Genomic DNA, 23,115 nt, shown 5'->3' with positions numbered 1-23,115 from the left:
CTGTCTTCTCAATCTCCTCTATTTAAAGTAGGTGGCCCTGTCACAGTCCCTTGCACTACCCCATATTTCCTTGGCAGCCCCTCATTCTCAGAAATTGTTACTTGTATTTATGTGCTCAATAGATATTAGCCCTTAGTATTATTGTCAACCTGCATCCCCTGTTTCTCTTATTCTCTGGTGTAGCCCAGGACTCAGAACAGATCCTGGAACACAGCAGTTCCTCCGAGAGTTAGCACAGACATTTCTTAACCCGGATGCACAAACATCCTGGCAGAGTGTTAGTCCTTTCTACAGCAGGCTGGAAATGTTTCTTACATCCTCATACTTTTCTGATTGTGCAAAGCCTGAAGATTGATTTGCACTGGGCTTCTGTTAGATGCTGGGGACTGTGCTTCATGTTTTGTGTACTTTTATGTATTTGATCTGCCTCACGGATGAGGGAAGTAAGTATTGTCATTTCACCCGTGGTGGATGGCAAAAGGAAGTGTAATCACTTCCTGGATAGTATGTCCCTTTCTCCCTCTCTCTTTTCCTTCCTTCCTTTCTTTTATCCAGTATTTATAGAGTCTGGTTTCCAAGGAATACAACAGGAAGCCAATCAGATGCAGCCTCGGCCCTCCCAGAGCTTCAAGGTGCAGGTCGACCTTGTATGCAGTGTCAACTGGAGGCTCAGTTAAAAGTCTACTTCTCCGCCGGGTGCGGTGGCTCAGGCCTGTAATCCAAGCACTTTGGGAGGCCAAGGCGGGCAGACCACGAGGTTAAGAGTTCAAGACCAGACTGACCAACATGGTGAAACCCCATCTCTACTAAATATACAAAAATTAGCCAGGTGTGGTGGCACGTGCCTGTAATCCCAGCTACTCAGGAGGCTGAGGCTGGAGAATTGCTTGAGCTGGGGAGGCAGAAGTTGCAGTGAGCTGAGATCATACCACTGCACTCCTGGCAACAGAGAAAGACTCTGTCACACCTAAAAAGAAACTCCACTTCTCCACTCACTTCCCAGCCCTGCAAAGTCAATTTCATGGAAACAATGCTCCAATATTTCATAAAGCAAACCTCAATTGAACATCTGTCTCTAAGATTATGAAAAGACAAACTTTGTGCACCCAAGTAGAAGTCATTGTGTGCACATCCACCAGCCACCTGTCTGTTCAGCCTCCTGTCTCTGCCATCTGCTCCCCAAAACTGGGCTCCCTCCAATCATACTGAGCCACATGCATTCTCTGGAAGGAACCACACCCTCTCTCTCACTTACAAGGCTTTACTCTTGCCGCTCCTCCTTTCCACAACACTTTTCCCTCTTATCCACCTGGCTAGCTCCTTTTCATCATTCCAGACTCAGCCTAGATCTCTTCTTGTTTGGTTAGACTTCTTTGACCCCTCTTTTCCCCACTGGCTCCGTACTTCTGTTATGCTAGCAGTAAGCAGAGGCTAAGCCTTGTGGTTTCATTGTCTTCCTTCTGTGACGGGCAGCAAACATTCTGAGGGCAGGGCTGTTAGATCTGTTCACCCAGCCTCAATTCTAGGGGCACTACATTTTAGTTATTATGAGAGTAGCTCTTGTTAATTGAGGACTTCTACGTGCCTGATACAGGACTGGGCAGGTGCTTAGTGGGTTGTATTTAATTTTATCTTTATAACAATATGTGAGCTCAGCCTTCCTGCTGCCACTTGATAGAAGAGACAGCTGAGGTTCAAAGAAATGGCGTGACCTGACCCAGGTCCCTCAGCCAGGAAGAGGAGACCCAGCCCTGGGGCCGGACTCCAGCAGTTCCAGGACCCATGTTTTTCCCCACTGAGCTTAGCTGCTGTGTGTTTCCTTCTCAGGATTTCTAGGCATCAGGAACCCCCTGTCTCTGGAGACTGCATGTCAGGCCTTCCCTCCACTTACAAAGGCCTGGCATTTTTCATCCTCTTACATTTCTTGGTATGACGAGGTCCTGATTGGCTCTTTGACTTCTAAGCCAGAGCAGAGACTATCCAATAGGGACCCATCTCCATGGTTACCGCACACGGGAGAGTCTAACGAAAGGCAGCAGGGGGAAAAGTGGAGGCTCCTGCAAGTACAGGGGGAGGGGGGAGTCATAAACAATTAAACATGACAAAATCCTCTGGTGAGCAAAAATAGAATTATTTGACTGTGAAATCGAGTAATGTAGCATTGAAAATAACATAACCTGAAACATCATTTTTTTCTCCATCGATAAAAAAATACCAGATAAAACCACGCACATTTGAAGTGCCAATTTGCCGACGGCCCGGAGTGGTAGAAAGTTGCCTTGGTCAAAGATTTGAATTTTGGGGATATTTAAGCTTTTTGGGGGGCGGGGATTCATCTTTTCTCTCCTTCAAATAAGTGGTGTGTCTGCATCTCACGCTTTGGCTTGCTACCCACAGAATTTCACCAAGGGATGCCAGAATGGTGCTGACATTTTGGCCAAAATTCTGGCTTCAGGCAAATCCTCCATTTGTCTACACTTAGCATCCAGCTCTGCTACTTACTAGCTGTGTGGCCTTCCTGGTCACTTCATGTCTCTGAGGGCTGATTTCTTCACCTATAAGCTGGGTGCAGTCATAGTTCCTTCTTTATAGAATTGAGGAGAAAGATTAATTGAGATAGCATACATAAGGCACTAGCAACTTAGGACTCAGAGCTTGGCCCCTCGGGAGGCAAGAGTTGGGCTCTGGTACTCCACATCAGTCATACAGGCCAGCCAGGGGCACACACTTGCAGGCACCAAGGGCTCTCTGTGTGTGCAAGGAGAGCAGCTGCAGGAGCTGGGGGATATCCTCAGAAGAGAGTTGCAGATGCATCTATTGGGGGGAAACAAGCAGAAGCCAGGCGTGGGCACGAGGATATAGTATCAGAAATCCACAGGTGCATTTCACTGTGGCCAGGTTCTTACATAGCTCCCAGTTTTACGGACAAATGCCTCAGTCTCCCTAAAGGTAAATTAGTAAATGAAGGTAGGGTCTCCATCTACCTCTCAGAGATGATAGGAGAATATATTAAGTTATTTTATCAAAAAAGGATTAAAAGAAGAGGTTCCTTTCACTTCATTGTTACTGATCATATAATTAACCTATATGGTGATTCAAACAGTGCTCCATAAATGTTAGTCCTGTGTCAATATCGATGACACGGATATTTCTGATAATGGATAGTGTGCCAGGCACTATTCTAAGTTAGTGTCTTACAACATTTAATCATCATCATATCCTCATCATCAGATCCTCCTCCTCCTCATCATCACCATCGTCATATCATCATGATCATCACTATCCTCATCATCTTACTGAAAACTCCAGTGCAGTTCTTCCCAAGCATGGCTTAGCCATCAGCAAATGTGTGATGTGGCAAGTGGAGTTTTGCAAAGTGGCTGGTGGCAGGAAGAGAATGGGAAAGTTGGAGGGAAGGAAATGCAGGTTAATGCTACATTCCGTTTTTTCTCAGGGATATATCTTTCGTCCCCCCGACCCCTCCCAGAGCTGTTTTAGATGAATCTATACTTACAATCCCTCTTTATTCCTTCAAATAAAGTGGCACTATCCATTTCACATCTTAGTTTAAACCCTAAGTAAATGAAAGGGTTTTTTTCTTTAAAGTAGGTGATCAAGGGCTGGGGGTCAGGGGGAAGGGAATCGAGAGGGAAGCAGTTCCTCAGTCACTTGCTGTGTGTGTGAGATCCACGCCGACATTCCCCACCCCTGTGCACTATCTGACCTAATCCTCAACACAAACTAAGGCAGGAGACAGGGGGCTGCAAGGACCTTCACTGCCATCCAATTTGTGCCGGCTCCTTTCAGCAATCTGAACATGTATTGTTTTTAAGTCCTCACAGCATCTACTGGGCATCTTTAAACAGCCCTTTGTAGGTACAGGCAGGGGATGACGTGACTACAGGAGTCATGTGGTAGAAGGAACACATGTGTAGGGTCTAAGCTGGACTCGCATTCTCTCTCTGCCATGGACTATGAGGCTGGGGCTTTTCATTATTTCTAGGCCTCAGTTTCCTCTTATGTAAAATGAATGACTAGCACCCATCCTGTGAGATTATTGAAAGACCTGAATAGCGCCTTTAAGGATCTGAGCACAGGCTGAAATATTAAGAGAAACTGCATCACTGGAGCCTCATTTCACATCACCCGTGCTCTCCCTCTCCCTTCCCCTCACTGACTTTCTTTCAGGCACCTGTACTTGTCCCTCTTCTCACTGGCCTCGGAGCCTCGACACAGGCTCTTCCCTCTGCCTGGAACACACTTCCTGTTTCAGCTCGCTAGCACTGAGGCCCTTCCCATCTTCCCTCAAGGTCTACCCTGATCTCTGTGCCAGGTCAAAGCCCCTGCTAGAGACTTTGTTTCCCTTGCAGCCTCATAGGTGGCACTCCTACCAGTGCTATCAACGTTCACCTGTGTGGTCATATAATCATCATCGAGGCCGGGCGTGGTGGCTCATGCCTGTAATCCCAGCACTTTGGGAGGCCAAGGTGGGCAAATCACCTGAGGTCAGGAGTTCGAGATCAGCCTGGCCAACATGGTGAAACCCCTTCTCTACTAAAAACACAGAAAATTAGCTGAGCGCGGTGGCGGCACCTGTAAGCTCAGCTACTCAGGAGGCTGAGGCAGGAGAATTGCTTGAACCCGGGAGGCAAAGGTTGCAGTGAGCCGAGATCGCGCCACTGTTCTCTAGCCTGTGTGACAGAGTGAGGCTGCATCTCAAAAAAAAAACAAACAAACAAACAAAAAAAAAAAACACCTCATCGATCAGCCTCCCCTGCTAGACTAGAACTCCACAAGGCCAAGAAGTGTCATTGTTTGTGATTCCACTCTATCCCTAGAGCCTTATATAGGGCTTGAGAAAAAGTACATGCACACAAATACTTTTGGATTTATGAATGACACAATTAACTATTATTATAGCCATATTATTCTTACTAGTAGCAATGATGGGACAATGAGAATTATTTTTGGTATTTTGGAAAATCCAAAATAAATGGTTTCTTATTTGAGGTGAGAGTGCGTAGGTGCATTGAGAGAACAAACTGTGTTGCCTTGAACTAGAAGTGATCCTCTAAGTGGAGGGGTGAAAACACAGGGCCCAGCCTTGTCAGAGCTGGAGTGTCCAGTTATTTATGTCAGATTAGTGAAAACGAGGAAACAATTTCTGGGCGTGGGGCAGAGCGCACGAATTGAACTTCTTTTTGTTTCTAGATTTCCTTTTCTGTTGTTCTCTTTCCACGCTGTGTCCCTCCTTCATCTCTCTTCTCCTGACTTCTCTCTGCTCATCTTGAAAGTCTCAGAATCGGGGCTCCCATGCAGGAAGCCCTCCCAGACTCCCCGTGTCCTCCTCCACCCTTGACCCCCATCCTGGATTAGATGTTTCTCCTTGGTGTTCCCATAAAACCCAGGAAGTCTAACTTTTAGATCTTATCCCACTGCAGGTAAAATTGGTGTAGCTGTGGCCAAATAGCTTCTCTCGAGCCTCAGTCTAAAGTGGAGGGTCAGATTCTAAGCTTCCCAAGGGCAGGGAGCTTGTATATTTCCCTGTTATAGTCCCAGTGTCTGTAAGAAGTGTCTGATAAATATCGGTAAAAAGAAAGAAAAGAAGGGAGGGAAGAAAGGAGGAAGGGAGGGAGAAAGGGAAAACAATTTCTCTCAGATTGCTCTCCTGTGCCTCTCTGTCCTGAAGAAGTGTTTCTGGTTTTCTGCTGAGGTGTGGGGCGTTCAGAATAAGAAAGAACAAAATTAATTACTTATGTGTATGTAAAACCTTCCTCTCTTTCAAAAGTGACAGCAAGAAGTGAACAAAAATCAACAGGTGGGCCAGACCTGTGCCTCCCCCACAAGGAGCAGCCACAGAATGTCACCAATTCTCAGGAATAATCGAGCCGTGGGGCTTCCCCGAGGGAGCCAGGGAGGTGGCATTTACTGCCATGCGCCTATTACACAACAGAAAAAGGAAGACCAGCTCACAGAGGTGGGCTGAGCCCCCACAGAGTGGGTTAGCGCTGCGGGGCTGGAGGAGGAAAGAAACAGCAGCCTCCCCTGTGTTGTACCTGGCAGCCACCAGACCTCCTTTCCTCCTTCCTCACTCCCCTGCCATGACTTGCTGCACCCCGACCCTGTCCCTGCTCACCTCCAACACCTCTCAAGCCTCTCTCATGCTTGCCAGTCTCTCCCTTGTCTCAGCCTTCCTGGCATTGAAAATCTGAAATTTAGAATCTTCCAAGCTCCCTCAGTGCGCCTTCCCTGTCTGGCTCAATGCATTTCAATGTTCTCACTGGGACTTTCTTTGGATGTGTGACGTCTATTAGCTGTGTGGCCTGGGGTAAGTCACTGAACCTCTCTAGGCCTTATTTCTCCCCATCTTCCCCACCCCTGAGTGCTCTGGCCCTGGCCTCTTTCTCCAGCTTTCATTTTCAATGCTGTCCCCTTGCTCCCCAAGCTGTGTCTCCCCTGACCCTTGATACATCTTTGGATCCACCAGGCCTGCTCCTGCCTTCAGTGCTTGGAGAGGAGCAGGTACTCTTACGGCTTCTTGGGAACCCCTCTAAGTGCTGCTTGGCCAGTCTCAACATAAACAGACCCTCCCAATGCGGCCTTCCCCTGAGCTCCTTGTAAACCGGCAGGCCATAGTGCCCTCTGGCCCTCCACACTGCCTTGTTTTTCATCATTATGACACTGTTTGTCTGTCCATCTCCCCGACAGGAAGGCCAGCTCCTAACCTACAGTGAGTGCTCCCCGTAGAGCACCTGAGTGAATAAAGGGAGAAGCTTTGTATAAAAAAAAATCTACACATATCACGGAGCAGTAACTTGAAGGCTAACTTCATTGAACAAAATCGCCTTTAGCCATAGTCCTTTGCCTACTGGCACGAGTGCTGGGTAGCTTGTAAGAGCATATATTTGGGCTTAAGTTGGTGAAACTTTAGAAACACTTGCTCACTCTGGATATACATCCTTTGGGCCGGGGGTTTTGGCAGGCAAGAAGATTCCACTCTTTGCAGCAAATATAGCTGAGGCACCGTTACACATGTTCAAAAATCAGCTCACTAAGACTATGCACTTTAAAGGCACCACACTTCGAAACATTGTCTGTTCCATGTACACTGAAGTTGAGCACTGGCTGCCCAGTGCTGTGTAAGGAACCCTGTGCTCCAATTCTGACGGCTCTGGCCTGGAGTCTCAGCTCCGCTACCTGCTGCTGTGGGTCTTGGGCATCTGAAACACCTTCTCTGAGCCTCAGCTTTCTCATCTCTAAAACGGGTATAATATTTACTTTGCAGTTTTGCTGTGAGGATTAGACAAATACCATAGGTCAAATGTGCTGGGTAACAGCATTGACTAAATATTATAAGGAGTAGAGAACACACACCATTTTGCAAGCTATGCCAGTAGTGAGTATTGCGCCCTAAGGCAAGAGATGTATCAGTAGAAGGCAAAAGATTTATATAATCTGCAAAGAAACCAGAGTATATTAGGAGAGCAGGGTGACCAACTCGCCTGGTTTGTCTGGAATTTTCTGGTTTCAGTCTCGAATCCCTGGAACCCTTCCGGCCAAGTCCTGGGTAAGCCTGAATGGTTGGTTCCTCTCCAGCGGAGCCCAGCCTGCCCCTCTCCTCTGAGTAGCAGCAACCTGATGAAATCTTAAGAAGAAGGAAGTAGAGTTTCCTAAAGAACAGCCCAGTATCCTCTGAGATGGGGACAAGCGGCATTCATGTAAGAGCCCAAAGCCCTAGTGGGGTTACCTTGAGGAAGAGGGGACAAAGACCACCGAGAAACAGGGCCAGTGTCTCCACCTGACCTGCCACCAGATCCAGGGGCTGCAAACCAGCAGCCTAGGAGTTGAATCTGGTCTCTGATATACTTTGTTTGGCTTGAAGGGTGTTCAGAACAACAACAACAAAACAAACCAAAACCCAAACCAAACCAAACCACATCCATAAAAAAAACCTCTCGACTAAAACACTGGGGAGGTCCCACAAAGATCTGGATTTGCTACTTCTTTGGAAACCACTGGTGCTGTGCAAGGCCTCCTTGCTTCCCTGTGACTGTCCCTGCCAGCATGCTAGGGTCCTCCAGGTCACCGCCCAGCCCTGGGAGCACTTGTCTTCATGATCCCTAATATTTGGGAACTGGTATCCACTGTTTGCTGCAAATAAACATTCAACAGTCTTGATGCTGAATGCCAGTTTTAAGGTAAATTTGTGTTTATTGATGGCTATGAAGTATGGGTAGGTGGGAGATGATTCTGTGGCAAGTCAAATTTGCCCAAAATTCATTGAGAAGCAGCTCTCAGTCACAACAATTAGAAGATGTCTGAGTTGGAAAATATCTGTTTTTTGTTTATTGTCACAGATAAAAGGTATAGAATCAGCCCCATGGAAACACCTTCTGTGCCTAAATATATTCTGTGCCTCCTGTAAGTAAACAAATAAATAAATACCCAAAGAAACACACAAACATGTTCCAGGAAACAAACCAAATCAAACACCCATTTTCCTTATACTCCTGGCTTCTTGGGCTTCTGGAGGAGAATTTTCTCAACAGCCACACAGAGTTCTGTAAAACCCCCAAATGTGACATGTGCCTGTGGCTGCTGGCATCCCTTTCCCCTCCAGGTGAGCCTCACATAACATTTACACTGGATTTAATAGGAGAACATGACATGCACTGATTTTCAACAAACTCCTGATCTTCCAGGAGAGAGTCAGGAAAGAAGGCAACTGCACACCAAATCCTCTTCTATTTTGGTACCCTTAACACATTCCCTTATCTCCCTGGCCTACATATCATTTAACAAACTGCCCTGCGATTCTTGCAGGGCGTGGCGTCATGACTGATTTAAAATCCCCGCATTGCTAAAACTGCATTGTTCTTCATCAAGTTGAGTCATTTTTATGTGAAGTGTCAAGCTCCCTAACAAATAACTCCTGCCAGACAAATCAAGTTCCTCGTCTTAGAGCCGAGGCTAAATAGTTTATAGCTTTAATCTGCTCACCGAGGTGTGCAGTCTATGACAGTAATTATAAATGCAAGGAGAAATTATAGCTGAATGCTTTAACTGCATTAGGAGCCGTTTGATGAACAATCATGAACGCCTGCTCATTTCCAACAATAGAGGGCAAGTTAGTGTCAATGCGTTAGAGAGATTTCAGTTCTGCATGGCTTTTTCTCCCATTTACCACGGAATGTCACTTGTCTCCTAGAAAGTAGAAAAAAGCATCGTGGAAAGCTTTAAACTTGATAGTTAAAAAAAAAAAAAGACAAAGAGAAATGCAGGGAAAACTGTTTATCATTATGACTTCTTTTTCTCTGTTTGTTTGGCGGCAGGTTGAGTTTCAAATTAGCTCAGTGAAGGTAACTGCTTGTTTACTTACTAGAGGCCCTAAAAAAAAAAAAATCCTCCCTAAGCCATTTTTTGAGAGGTCTTTATGGAGAAAGACTTCTTTGCAGGAAGGGCAAGTTCAAAAGCCTCACAGGAAGCAGCTCTGGCAACCGTGTGAACCTCCACTAGATTCTGCTCCTCCTCTGCAACCACCTAAGCTAATGACACAATTTAGCTCTTTATTTTCCCCTCCTCACTTTCGCAGAAAGACGTTTTTAATTTAGCTGAAGAATTACACAAATGTATTTTAAAGACATAAATCCATATAAAAAATATGAGCTAATTAAAACATTGCACTCCCTGTCGCTCATGGATTTTCAATTTAGCGAAAGAAAAAAGAATTGCATCTGGTTAAATGAAAAGATGATACTGATGGCAGATTGGAGTAAATGAAAAATAATGTTACTCTATATTAAAGCACCAAATTATACACGTCAGGATTGAGCATTCAAAAGTCCAAATGAGGGGGAAGGTACAATGGAGGCTGAGATGCGTACACGGAGTTAAGCCAGATCCTTTTGAAAAAATGCAAATGTTAAGGAGGACGATGCATTGGTTTCTTGCTGCTTGAGAGATGCTACAGTCTTATACTTGACCCTGTTTCTCAGTTCTCATTTCGTCTCCCTAAAATGAATTCCCAAGGGTCAGAATGAGGATGTTCTTTTTTAATCTTAGGTATCTATATTTTCACTGGAATTTGGGTCATTTCTTGGTTAGACACCATACGGCAAATGTATAATTACCTGATTGAACAAGAGCATTAAAAGAAAGAGAACAAGCATGTTCTGCTTTACCCTGCAGGTCAGTCCTGGGCCCCTGAGTTGCAATGTTTGATAGCTGGAGCCTCCAAAAGACCCAGGAAAGTGCCCTTTCTCTTCTCAACTTTTAGGCCACATTTTACAGCTTTTTCTCTGGGCTGTTGGAGGCACATCTGGCCATGAGTATTGCCTAGAAACCATCAGGCAAGGAGGAGGAAACTAAGGCGCAGGAGAAAGTTGATGAGCATTGGACAGTCCTGGGTTCGAATCCTGCCTCCAGGCTTAGTTTTATGCTCTTGGACAAATCATGAAACTCTTGGAGCTTTGGTTTACCTCTCTGCAAAATGAGGATAATATGAATAATTACGCCTGAGTTATAAAAAGAGGCCAGTCAATGATAGTTTCACTGTCATTGTCATCTGAATCAAAGAGCAGGTTGAGGTTTTGGAGGATTATTAATTAGTTAGAGTTGAGAAGTTGCTGCGAGTTCTCTATGCTGCAGGTGAGGCTACAGAGCATGGTAAGAGCATGCAGTGGCTCTGCCTAGAACTTGCTTTTCTTATAGACCTACTATGTGCTTTTCTTGTAAACCTACTACGGGCTTTAAGGAAAATAATTACATACATTTAATTCTCACAACCTTCCTATGAGAAGGATACTATGTCCACATCATATAGATGTAGAAGTGGGGCATGTTTTCATGAAAGCGGGTGAATTGGGCATTCTTTTCCAAACACTGCCTCTGAGACCACTGTTCCCCATCCTGGCTTCCCCCAGAACCAGGCAGAGCCACCTCCTGTGTGCTCCTTTCAGCATTTCCCTTAGAGTTTTTCATCTATTTGTCTGCCACTAGCCTCAAAGGCAGACTCTTGTCCTGGTTATGGCTTACTCCCTGGGAATTAGCACAGTGCTTGCTGTGGAACGATGACTTTCTAGATATGTCATAATGAATGAGTGAGGCTCAGAGATTGCAGGACCTTGGGGAATTCAGGCAGAATTTCTCTGCCTCCATTTTCTCCTCCCTATCATGAGTGAATCAACCTCCACTTCGTAGGGCTGTTTGTGAGAATAAAGTAAAATAATGTTTGCAAAGTGTTTGCTGCAAGGCCTGGCACATTTTGCTATTATAATTGGTAGAACTGCTGCTTCACTATTATACTTCCATTGTTAAATATAATAGAGTCCAGTGCATAGTAAAAGCACAACCAATATTTGTTGAAGGATGAAAGTAATGCAGGGAAGGAAGAAAAGAAGGAAGGAAAGAAAAAAGGAAGGAAGAAAAGAAGGGAAAGAGGAAGGAATGAAGGAACAAAGGAGGGAAAAGAGGATGAAACGGAGGAATATTTATTTAACGGAGGAAGGAATGGTTGATGCCATTAATAGACATTAATTTGTCCGGGCTGTTTTATTCTTCCCAATTGCCATATAATCTATGCTATTAAGATTGCCAGATTTAGCTAATAAAAATACAGGATGCCCAGTTAAATTTGAATTCTGATAAACAATGAATACTTTTAAAATATAAGTATGGCCTATGCAATATTTGGGCCAGATTTACACTCAAAACATATTTATAATTTATCTGAAATATAAATTTAACTGGACATCCATTCTGTATTTTGTCTGGCAACCTTACACGCTTTTCACCCTGAACATATGTTTTTATCAAGCTGCCCACAACAGAAGTGGCAGCTCATTGGACTAGAATACTTTCCTGCCAACGATTTCAAGGCTAGGTGTGCCGTTAAACTTGTACACTATATTACACAGTAATGACTATAATTTCAAGCCTTTATGCATTTCAGACTCATTGATTTGCTCTCAGTTTAATTTCTATTAGTCAAGAGCATGTGGCTTTTAAAGATACATACAGATACCTATTGAAATTGTTCTAGATTACTTATGTCCTAAAATAGAGATGCACACTTAATATTTTCTAATGAATTTTTAATGAAAAGTTACATTTAATATTTGGCAGAGCATTTTGCAGGATTTAAGATATATCTGATAAAGGAAAGAAAATTCAGATCAAAAGTTGTGTGTTTCAGAACACATAGATAGGTTAAAGCTCTCAAATTTTCCATGAAATCTTGATCCTACTTTCTAAAAGATCATGTCATTTTGCACAATTTGTGCTATCATGCATTACAACTAAGATTAGAGTTCCAGACAACAGTGATGTCATTTCATGACCATTTACAAACCTTACATGCATCATTCTAAGCAATGGGCAAGGTATTGCATAAATGTTGTTCTAAAAGAGGACCCCGGGGGTGGAGGCATTTTTTTCTAAGATGACCAAAGCACCAAGAATCGACCTTTGTACAGATGGAGGAAACCTTCAGGCAGATAGGAGTATTATTGGGATGAACACAAACACAGATAGTACCTGCACCATCTTTTCTGTTCACAAATCATACATACATGCCCATAGCTTTGAGTGAGTCCCAAACACTCAAACCTGTTTTTCTTCAATCCTCTCAGAACCGCAGCCTAATGGTGCTTGTAAGGATGGAGCTTTGGTATGGTATAACGAAAACACTAATACGGTGCTTTTGAGGTCCAAATTAGATATACTCATCCTGTACAAACGCAGGGAGGTGCCAAAATGGCTATCTTATCTATGTATTTAACAGATTTGTAAGTACCTTTTGTATATGTTTTTCCAAATTATTGGTTTACCTTTGAATCCCTAGAACAGGTATCATACATTCCAGATTCTGACTGACGATGGATCAAGCTTTTTTTCCCCTTCCCTCTTCCTATCTACATATCACAATGTTTTGGCAATTATATTAATTTTCTAAAAAAGATTACAAACCTAACAGGCGGAAAAGTGGTCTTTGTTATAGTACAAATAAATATTACCTGTTTGTCCTCTTCACCATGGTTTCAACCCACCACTACTGGATTTGAAATATCTTTCTTCTCCCTAGGTATTCTGTGTATGTGCCACCCCCCCACCCTTTTTTTTTTTTAAAGAACCAGGAAAACATAATGGCAAGTTATATAAGATTTAAAATGTTATATAGCAAATAAATAGGACGCTGTCGAGCCCCAAGCTCAGGTGTGAATTCAATGGATGCATTTTGGCTTTTCTTTCAATTCCGTGAGCTGAACAAATCATGCTTGGAAAGAATGAGAAGAATCTGCCAATAACACATTTAATCATCATGATAAAAACATGCAAACCAAAAAGATAGTCTTCATTTGGGACCAGATAGCAATTAGAGTTATAGGAGGACTACTCTCCATCAGAAGCATAGATCTCCTCACTCAGGGGAAAGCCCCAGGTCAGATATTTGAACTTTTTATTTCATCTTGGCCATCCTCACACTCAGTAAGCCTCTCTGTCTGATGTGAGGCGAGCCCAAAGCCATGCCATGTAAATACCGCTCTCTACCTGGAACTCTCCTAGTGTCCTACCTTTCTAGCTTGTTCTGAAAGTCTTCTATTTATAAACCAATGCTCTGACAATAGGGGGTGGTGAGCGATTATAGGTTATTAGTTTTTCATATTTGATTGCGAATTAATTAAGAGCTAATTAGTTAGGAGCAAATCTGTAACTTAGCATGACATAAACTGGATTGGTCAGTGCGGAAGGTTTAGTTCAGGTTGGGTTCCCGTCTTGGGGAATGGCCGAAGGTGGAGGAACACGTGAACACATAGGAGGGCTCTTAGTGTGTGGGGGCATCGTGCTGGAAGGGAGAGAAAAAGAAGTACAGAAAACACAAATAGGCAAATGAAAGAGATTTGTTAAGACTCAGCCTTGCTTATACTCAATTTGAAAATGGCTGGTGAAACTAATCTGCCAGGTCTCGGCAGACTAATTTGACCTTGGTCTCGGCCCTGTTTCCTAAAAATGATACAAATGGTCTGGGCATGGATGACTATATAAGGCATGGAACTTCTATGATACATGATGCAAATTATCTTCAAGCTGTGGGACTCCATGCACACTAAGTATACAGAAAGCCATTTGTTTCTTTATGTGAAATGAAACCTCAAGGGCACACATTACCTCTATCTTTGTTAAAGGTGGGCTCTAATATTGGCCTATCCACAAGACAACCAAAAGATGAAAGAAGAAAATAAGCTTCTTCCCTTTTCATCTCAATGTTTTGCGAAGAAGAATATTTTTCTACCAACCTGTTTAGGACACATGCTCATTCACAGGACATGTAATGTAGAAAATAACCAAAGGGAAGAGGGTGGAAGGTGGCAATGGCTAAAAAGTAAGCTGCAAAAAGCATTAATTACAAGTAACAATCCTAAAGACAACTTCCAGCTATTCATGAGTTGATGAAAGAATCTCTATATAGTAACTACTTCTAGCACTCTCCAATCTTTCTTTCATTGCTCACCTTTTTGTCACCTTATAAGTCATTGGCATTGCTATGGAAAGGTAGAGTGGTGAAATGGAATGGTGACAGAAGTTAGTATCTAATAATTAAAATGAAAGATAGCCTTGGCTGGACACTTGAGCTTGCCTTGGGTAATTCAGGATTATGGATGATGAAGTCCTAGAAAAAGCAGTAGTAATCTGTGAACTGTATCTCTCTAAACCCATTTTATTCTAGTTCCCAGCTCTAGACTGGAGAACTTGAGAGAATGCTTAGGACTTAGTTTTCATGTTCTGGTCTTTCATAAAAATAAATCCTACTCAAGCAAGCGACTACCCTGCTTGGCATTGGGAGACACTAGCTGCCTCTAAGCAGACCCATCTCCCTGTAAGAAGCTCCTCACCAGGCTAGTCGCAATGCCTCGGAGCAAACTCATACCTGCAGAGCTATTCTTCATCCACGTCTGTTACAAACTGTGAATGGTGCTCGGGTGACTTGCTGTGCGTTTTGCTTAGGTGGAGTTTTACTGCATGTTTGCTCACAAATGTCCGACAGCACAACTTACACTTGAATTTAGAGTCTGTGTCCTCTTCGACAGCTATTGTTTCCGGAGACCTCTGAGCCGACGATACCCGGGAGATCTCTTGCTCCACCTTGCTTTGCTGGTCCACTGACAAGCGAGTCATGTCCTTCATTTGGAAACCCAGGTGAGATTCTAAGTGACTGATGTAGGTAGAAGGGGTTCTGAACTGGGAGGCACAGTCACTGCAATAAAAGATGGGGTGGCCTTTGTCCATGTTTTTTAGAAATTTCGTCCCGCCCGTTTTCCTAAGCTGGTACTTGACGTTGGCCAGCCAGTGACTGATAGTGGTCATTGAGAGTCCCGTAAACTTCGAGATTTGCATACGCTCTTGTGGGCCCAGATCAGACAGCAGGTATTTGCCCTCTGACGTCTGGAAGAGGCTTGAGGCAAACTGGGCTTGTAGAATCAGAAGATGCTGAGGATTCCAGTTGGACTGCCGGCCTTTTCTTTTATGCAAAGTTGAGACTTCACTGGAGACATCCTCAAAGCGTCTGACATCCATTTCCAGCTTCATGGGAGGGATCCTGGAAGAGGAGGCTGGCTTTGGGGTGGTGGCTTTGGGGAGGACTTTGACCATGTCGGCGATGTCAGACAGAGCGTGCTTCTGAGGTGGGGACGTACAGGATTGTGCTTGCGAGGACTCAGCTTTCTTGCTTTTGGACTTGGTCAGGTCGATGGGCTGATCGCTGTTCTCAAACAGGTAGCGCCTGGACACGCTGGCTGGCCTTGTGGAGGTGGGACTCAAGACCGGCTTGTCTATGACACTGAGATTTGACTTGTGGAACATGGAAATTGTGCTTGAACTTGGGCTGGAGCAGGAAGGTGAGCGCAAGGGCTCCGTGGCTTTGCCCAGGTGATTGTTCAGGACGGACTGCAGGGCGCTGAGTGGGTTGATGCATGGCAGGGCCGGGGCGTGGTTGGCGAGGGCGCACCCATTGCTCAGAGCAGACGTGGGCTCCAGGGGCTGGGGTTTCTCCTTCTCGCTGCCCTCTTTCATCAGCTTGTCCTCCTCCTTCAGGGACCCCAGCTCAGTCTTTTTGGCTTCTGGAGGCGTTTCGCTTTTGCGGAAAGAATCGCCCTCACTGTGGCTGAAAGATGAGGCCTCTTCATGGGGACTTTCTTTCCCACACTCCTTCACGGCTTCATCTTTGTCTTCTGACTCCTTCTTGATTTGAGTGTAAGGGGCCAGGTGTGTGGGCACAGAAACGAGTGGCATCATTTTCCACTTTGGTGCAATGGGCCTCAGCTTGTTGGTGAGATTAGGCCGGATCTGCAGTACCTGGGATCCCATAGGCAGAGGCGGCTTGGCGCCCTCAGACAGCTGGTAGGCTGCGTGGATGCTGGGGTAGGCACTCCAGCTGGGGGCCCCGTTTTGGGCTTTGTTGATGGCTGTGGTGACAGTATTTTCCAAAGATTTCAAAATGTCCCCTCCACCCTTTGAGCCATCTTCCAAGTCCTCCTCCCTTAGGTATTGATATTTGATGGTAGGGTCTAAAGGTTTTTGTAGAGGATCTTCATAGTCCTCGCTTTTCACGACTTTCTCATCCCTGCTGGTGTCCTCTGGCCTTTCTTTTTTACTCTCTTTCTTTAGCTCAGTTGTAGAGGCTGCACAATCTGATACTGAGTTACTGGATGGCTTGGGAGCCAGAGAATCACTGTTGGGGGCCTCGGACAACGACTGCATTTTCTCCACTGCTAGCGGGTCTAATACCAGCTGCTTCCCTTTCTTGGAGGCAGAGCTGGTGACCTTGAGAAAGTGACCTGTGACCATCATGTGGGTGGTGAGCTGCTGCAAGGTGTCATGGGAGCTCCCACACTCCATGCACTTTAAGATCTGGGACTTGCAGGCCTCAAACTGCCAGGTGTAGCTGGCTCCATTTTGGTAGCCATAGCGGTTGTTGGAGGACAACTGCAAGTTGGCGTTCTTCTGAGAAAAAGAATCTGCAAAAGATCCTGTGGTTGAATCGGGGGAACACGGCCGATTGACATCAAAAACGCGTTTTTTCGCCGGGGTGACCATTTTCGAGGAAATGGTTGGGACTGGCTCCTTCAAAGGCACTTTTTGGTAATGTTTTGTTTTAATCATGTGGACGCTCAAATCTTGGAGGGAATCGAAGGAGTCGCCACAAAACATACATTTCAGAACCTTTTGAGCATCCTCCTTGTCCATATCCTGGAAAGCCCTTTTCCGGGGCTTTGAATAGCTTGTGGGTCTGAGCTTGTCCTTTTTGCGGTTGTCATCTTGATAGTGGCCCGTTTCATTCATGTGCACAGTCAACTCCACTAGGGTGTCATAGGCCGCGCTGCACTGTCGGCACCGGAATCTGCTGGCCCCTGTGAACACAGTCCCGCACATCTTGCTGCTCTGCCGGTACAACTGCACCGAGCTGAACAGGCTGGGTTTCGAGACGGACCTAGAAGGCAAGTTCTGCTGCAGGCTTTTGGACAGAGCGTCTTGGTGCCAGTCAAAATCACTCTTGTTGCTGCCGTTTCGGGTGTCACAGTTCCGCCTCTCACTACTGGACAGCTTGAAGCCAAGGCCCAGGCCTGACCAGTAGGAATCCGACAGGATGTTGGCGTAGACAGCAGTCATTTTATCCATGCAGTTGTGCGCTTCGTTTGGAAGCTTGACGTGAGTGTTTGCTTTCTTGTCCGAGGCATCTCGGCCGCAGACACTCTTGATGTCCGACACCTGATCACTGGCGTCGCTCAGCAAAGACTCATTCTCGGCATCCTGATTGGACAGATGACTTCCCGGAGAGTTCTGGTAACTGAAGCAGCCTTTTTGCTCTGGGCCCGTTTCTAGCTCCTCGTCCGTCCCTGTGTCATTGCCACCCTGCAGCTGAGCTACTGAACCGCTGTCCTCCTCCTCCTCCTCTTCTTTTATTTCCTCCTCTTCTTTCAGCTGTTCCTCCTGGGCGTAGCCTGCAAGAGAAGAAGCAGCGATGAAACGACAGTAACAGGCTCCATATTCCATTCCAATTTCCTCACACAGACTAAGTGTTTCCCATGCCGAACTGAACAGTGACTTGATCTACACTTTTATGCACTGTGAGCAATGGACGCAGGAAAAGCCAAATGGTGTATTTCGTGCCATCTACTGTGTGTGTGTGTGTGTGTGTTTTTTTTTAATTGGCAGGAGTCATAATTCTTTATAAATGCCTAGGGTCCCAAGTTAATAATTTTCAGGTTTGAGGAATATCTTTCTAATATTCCTGTAGTGGGATAGTTGCTAAATTCATGTGTATGACTTTTAGGAAATCTGGATTGAAATTCATATCCCATTAAAGTCATACCTCTACAGAGAAGAATGTTGGCCCATAAGGAGACTAAGACTTGACTCTTGGCATCTAGATGGTAAACTTTACCAAGGCACTTGTATATATTGGCATATAACCCCATAAATAAATCATTTTCGAGTGCTCAGAAGTAATTTGGATGCACAGCCATTATATTTTTTGATAGCCACTGTCTTTTTGCTATAACATTTTTATTTGTAGAGAATCACACAGCAGGAAGAGAGATTATGGAGTATGCAAATAAAATCTATTGATCATTGAAAAATTATATAAGCTCAGCAAATATAATGACTTTAAAATAATCGCAAATGGTGCTAAAATGGGAGATTTGGCGACTATCTTATTATTCTAAAACAGGTTTATGAAGACCTTTCCAGACAAGGTTGAAAATGCCCTCTCGATCTTGTGCCTGTAATTTCAAATGCACTGTGATTTGTGGGTACCCGTCATGAGATGCCAATTATATATTTGATTTGTAGATGCAAAATGCTATTGGGGATGCATGCTTTCCCTTCTCTGAAAGGATTTAGGACCAGTAATTGCATAGGGAAAATGAAGACATGAGCGAGCCAGTGCAAAGGGAATTAATGGGCAAATATCCATCAATGGAGATGGGGAATGTGACATTATGCCTATGGGCTCATTTTCTTCACCTGGCCTTTTCAGAACCATGCAGATAAAATGCAACCAAAGAAGTCCCAAAGAAAAGGAGATCCAGTTTTAGGTTTGCAAGGCCTGCACAATCTTAATGCAATTTTTTTTTAATGAACTTCTATCTCCTCTGTCTGTAGCAGGTAGTGACTTGGGGAAAACCTTAGAGCAGGCTCTGTTATTTCCAGTCCCTAAGGACAAAGCTTGGAAAAGGAGTGGCCATGCACTGGAGGGCCATCCAGTGAGGCAGGCACAGAGAATTAGAAGAGAAGGGGCCTTGCTAGGATAAAGCAGCAACTCCAAAGGCTGCCACTGCTGCTGAAGATAAAGAATATTTATTGAGCAATTACTGTCTCCTAGGAAGTAAACTAAACACTGCAAATGCATTCTTTCATTTTGTCTAATATCTGCATGAAGTAGCCACTATTATTTTCATTTCACAGAGGGGGAAACTGAGGCTTTAAGGTAAGGAAATTCACCTAAGGCCACACAGCTAGCATTGCAGAGTGAGGACATACACCCAGGTCTGCCTGATGGGAGAATGCCTGAACACAGGAGATGTCGCTGTCTTTGGATTGCCAACCTAATGAAGAAGAACCCTTTGAGGAGACCCAAAGGCTAAAGGTTAAGCACTGGAATTTCATTGAAATGTCACTAAATAGATAACCACATCAGAGGGGAAAACTGTGGGAAAACTGGAGACAAGAGCCCATGATTTTAGCGACAGAATACCATAAAACAAGATGAAACATATAAATTCAGTCTAGCCATGAGTTTTATGGTTGTGTTAGTTATTTTCCTGCTATTGGTGTGGTGTGTTTTACCTTTCTAGCAAATTGACAGGTGGATTTTTTATTAAATTGGCATTACTGGTCTCTAGTCTCAAAAATTGGTTTGAAAAAACAACAACTACTCAATCTAGTCCAAAACCCATTAATAAGCGGTCACAACTTGCAAGAAAACTGTAGTTTAAAATGACCGTACGGCCGAATTAGATTATTCCTGTCGGTATCATACCATTTTCTTTTTCCTGGATTAACTTGTGTGTTTGCAAACAATAGGTATACCATTCAAGGAGAAAGTCTCTGTTATAAAATTAATACACTAAATAACAACTTGATAAAATAAGTTGTTACTGAGCCAAGTAAAATACATCAGGGAATCAGACAAATTTCACCAATCAAATAGGGTCACTTTGAGAATGAAGGGAATGCTATTAATCCGGAACATATGCTGGGTCAATAGGTATTCAGCAGGATGGTCCAGGCTAAGACACGTGGTGACCACACCTATGGCTCACGTAATCACAGCAACCAAGAAGCAAGTAAAGAAATTTGGGGGTTTGGTGGCAGTGAGGACTTTCTGTCATCACAATTGGCTAAGGGAGTTTCTGGGTTTCATTCATCTCAGTATTTTCAGTGCCTAGCACCGTGCCTGACATTTAGCAAGAAGTTGGGAAGTAATTCATGTTATTTTGTGTGTATGTTGATGAAATATACATACATGCACTCTAATGCTTGCGCCCATGCGTACACACACACACACACACACACACACACACACACACTCTGCCCATCCAATACAGTCATTTTCAAACTAGGAGAAAAGAAGTGTTCTTTTTTTTTTTCACTGATATTTGGAAGCAGAGCTTTCCGGACCAGCTCAACCTCACAATCTACTTTGTCCTTCTAAATGGATTCCGCAGAAGAAAAGTCAGAGACAGCAAACGCCTCCCCCACAATACAGATAAAATTTTCTGCTTAATTAGGCATTGACATGTTTACTATAACCTTTACAGAAGAGCAACTCGTGCCGAGAGACCCTTTTTGTCTGTTTTCCTCTGCAGAGCAGACTAAATCTCATGCACTGGATAAGGTAAGGCATAGAAAAGCCTCATACAAAAAGTGCCAAACATCTGTCAAAGTGAGTGTATTTTAACAATGGCTGAGGGTTCCAAGGAGTTTTTTTTTTTAAAACACATTTCAATATTATACATCTAAAACTGTTCATTTGACTTAAGTGATTTTGTTTGCCACCAGCAGTTGGGGCAAGAGAGGAAAAGCAGCCAGAACAGGGGTGATCTGGATGAATAATGAATATCAGTCTCTCTCTCTCTATTGATGACTTGTTTAATAAGATTGCATCATGTGTAAGTCTTAGTATAAGTGGATGAGTGGCAAGTGTATTCTTACGAATACTTATTTAATGAAAGAAAACTATCACAGTTATGCCAAAGCACAGGACGAAAGAACTGTTCTCTACAGAACTTCCTTGTTGATTGGGGGTCGAAGATCGAACTTCATAGTGGCAAAAATTTCCTTTTCCAACCTAAATTTCCAGTTTCATCCATTTCCCCAGCTTGACTCCGGCCACATGAGATGTCCCCATTCCTGGAACAACTGATTCAAGAGCAAATCTGGTGCATTCTTTGACTGAACTACTGACTCAGGAGAACATTTTTCTCCCACTCCATGGCCACTGCCCTAGCCTGGGCCACCATATTGTCCCCTAGGTTGGACAATGAGCTTCCTGCTTCTACTTCCCAGAGTCTGCTCTTCAGGGAACTGCTAGAAGATTCTTCGTAAAAGGGATTAGGTCATGACGTCCCTCTGTTTTAACTCCTGCAGTGTCTTTCTGTTGCGCTTACTGTAAAATCTCAACCCTTAGCATGGTCTACAAGAGCCTGCAGGATGTGTCCTTGGCCAACCTCCCTGCTCCTCTCTCAGCACCCATGGCCTGCTCTTCTTGCCTAGGAAACAATAGCCTACTTGCTCTTCCTTGAGCCCACCAATCCTTCTCCGGACTGAGGCTTTCTGCCTTTGCAGATTTTTCTGACCAAAAAGTTCTTCTTCTGCACCATCACATAGCGGGCTCCATCAAGTCTCAGCTCTGATGGGCTCTTCTCAGTGAGGCCTTTCCTGATGTCTCCCCTGCTCTGTGTAACTATCCATCACATCACCCTACTGCCTGAAATCCCTGGAGCACTTACCAGACTCTGAAATAAGCCCATTTGTTTATTGATTGATGTCTTCTTATACTGTATGTAGGGTTAGAATATCTATCCCCATGCAGTCAGAATGCTCCTCCCCAGTGCTCAGTTCACATCCTGGCACAGAGTGATGTCGACAAACTATTTGAATGAATGAATAGATTATACAGTAAAAAGGTTTATTCCAGCTGCAAACTCTGGCTCCGTTCCTCAGCAGTGCAATTGGTACTTCTGGTGGGTAAAGAGCTCCCCACCCCCAGCCCATGTAGATCGATGTGAAATACAATCATAATAATCAACTTCACTCAATAATAAAACCAGAGCTGTGTGCCGAGGCTCACACTTGTAATCCCAGCATTTTGGGAGGCTGAGGCGGGCGGATCATCCGAGGTCAGGAGTTTGAGACCAGCCTGGCCAACATGGTGAAACCTAGTTTCTACTAAAAAAAAAAAAAAAAAGAAAATTGGCCAGGTGTGGTGGCGCATGTTTTTAACCCCAGCTACTCGAGAAACTGAGGCAGGAGAATCACATGAAGTGGGAGATGGAGGTTGTAAGGAGCTGAGATTGTGACACTGCACTCCAGCCTGGGCAACAGAGTGAGACTCTGTCTGAAATGAAATGAAATGAAATGAAATAAAATAAAACCAGAGCATCACCATAAATCATCTTTTCAGAACAACCCAGCTACCAACTTCCTTGCTGTCCAACTTCTTTGAGCTGTGGATTTATACTCCTAAGTATAAAGGCTGTGAATAAGCAACAAGACCACAAAAGCATCAGAATCTATGCTCCTAATGTGAACAGACTTTGATTCAACAAAGATTCACACATGGGAACTTTGAAAGTATGGACTAATTTTATCATGGATAAAGTCCATTAGCTGGTCTACTACAAACAACATTACACATGTGTTAGCAGACATACATATTACAGTAGCCTTCCCCTGAATTCTTCATTTAAAAAAGAAGAAATATTATTGGAGAATAATATTTTATATGCTGCATTTGTTTTACCCTAATAGTATGTGGGTAAAAATTACAAATAAACCCTAACATTTTATTTTCTTCCTACAGAAATTTTCTTTCATATGAAAGGTTAATGGCTG

At 44.1% G+C, this 23,115-nt stretch overlaps 1 protein-coding gene across 3 annotated transcripts in view; it reads right to left on the bottom strand.

Annotated features, from left to right (window-relative positions):
• The window catches only part of TSHZ2 (teashirt zinc finger homeobox 2), a 507,548-nt gene that overhangs the window by 210,374 nt on the left and 274,059 nt on the right, over nucleotides 1-23,115 (bottom strand). The window contains exon 2 of one of the 3 annotated variants that reach the window (XM_017944685.3): nucleotides 14,927-17,996. In XM_017944685.3, the coding sequence (XP_017800174.2) occupies nucleotides 14,935-17,996 (3,062 nt within the window). In that variant the 3' untranslated portion in view covers nucleotides 14,927-14,934. Of the gene's footprint in view, nucleotides 1-14,926; nucleotides 22,431-23,115 lie in introns of those variants that run through there. The other 2 variants (XM_021920919.2, XM_021920920.2) reach the window with 2 other exon arrangements.

Source organism: Papio anubis, chromosome 16, assembly GCF_008728515.1.
Source record: "Papio anubis isolate 15944 chromosome 16, Panubis1.0, whole genome shotgun sequence".
In the NCBI taxonomy this organism is placed as follows: domain Eukaryota; kingdom Metazoa; phylum Chordata; class Mammalia; order Primates; family Cercopithecidae; genus Papio; species Papio anubis.
The sequence above is the reverse complement of the archived record's forward strand: the minus strand, read 5'-3'. Positions and strand labels throughout refer to the sequence as shown.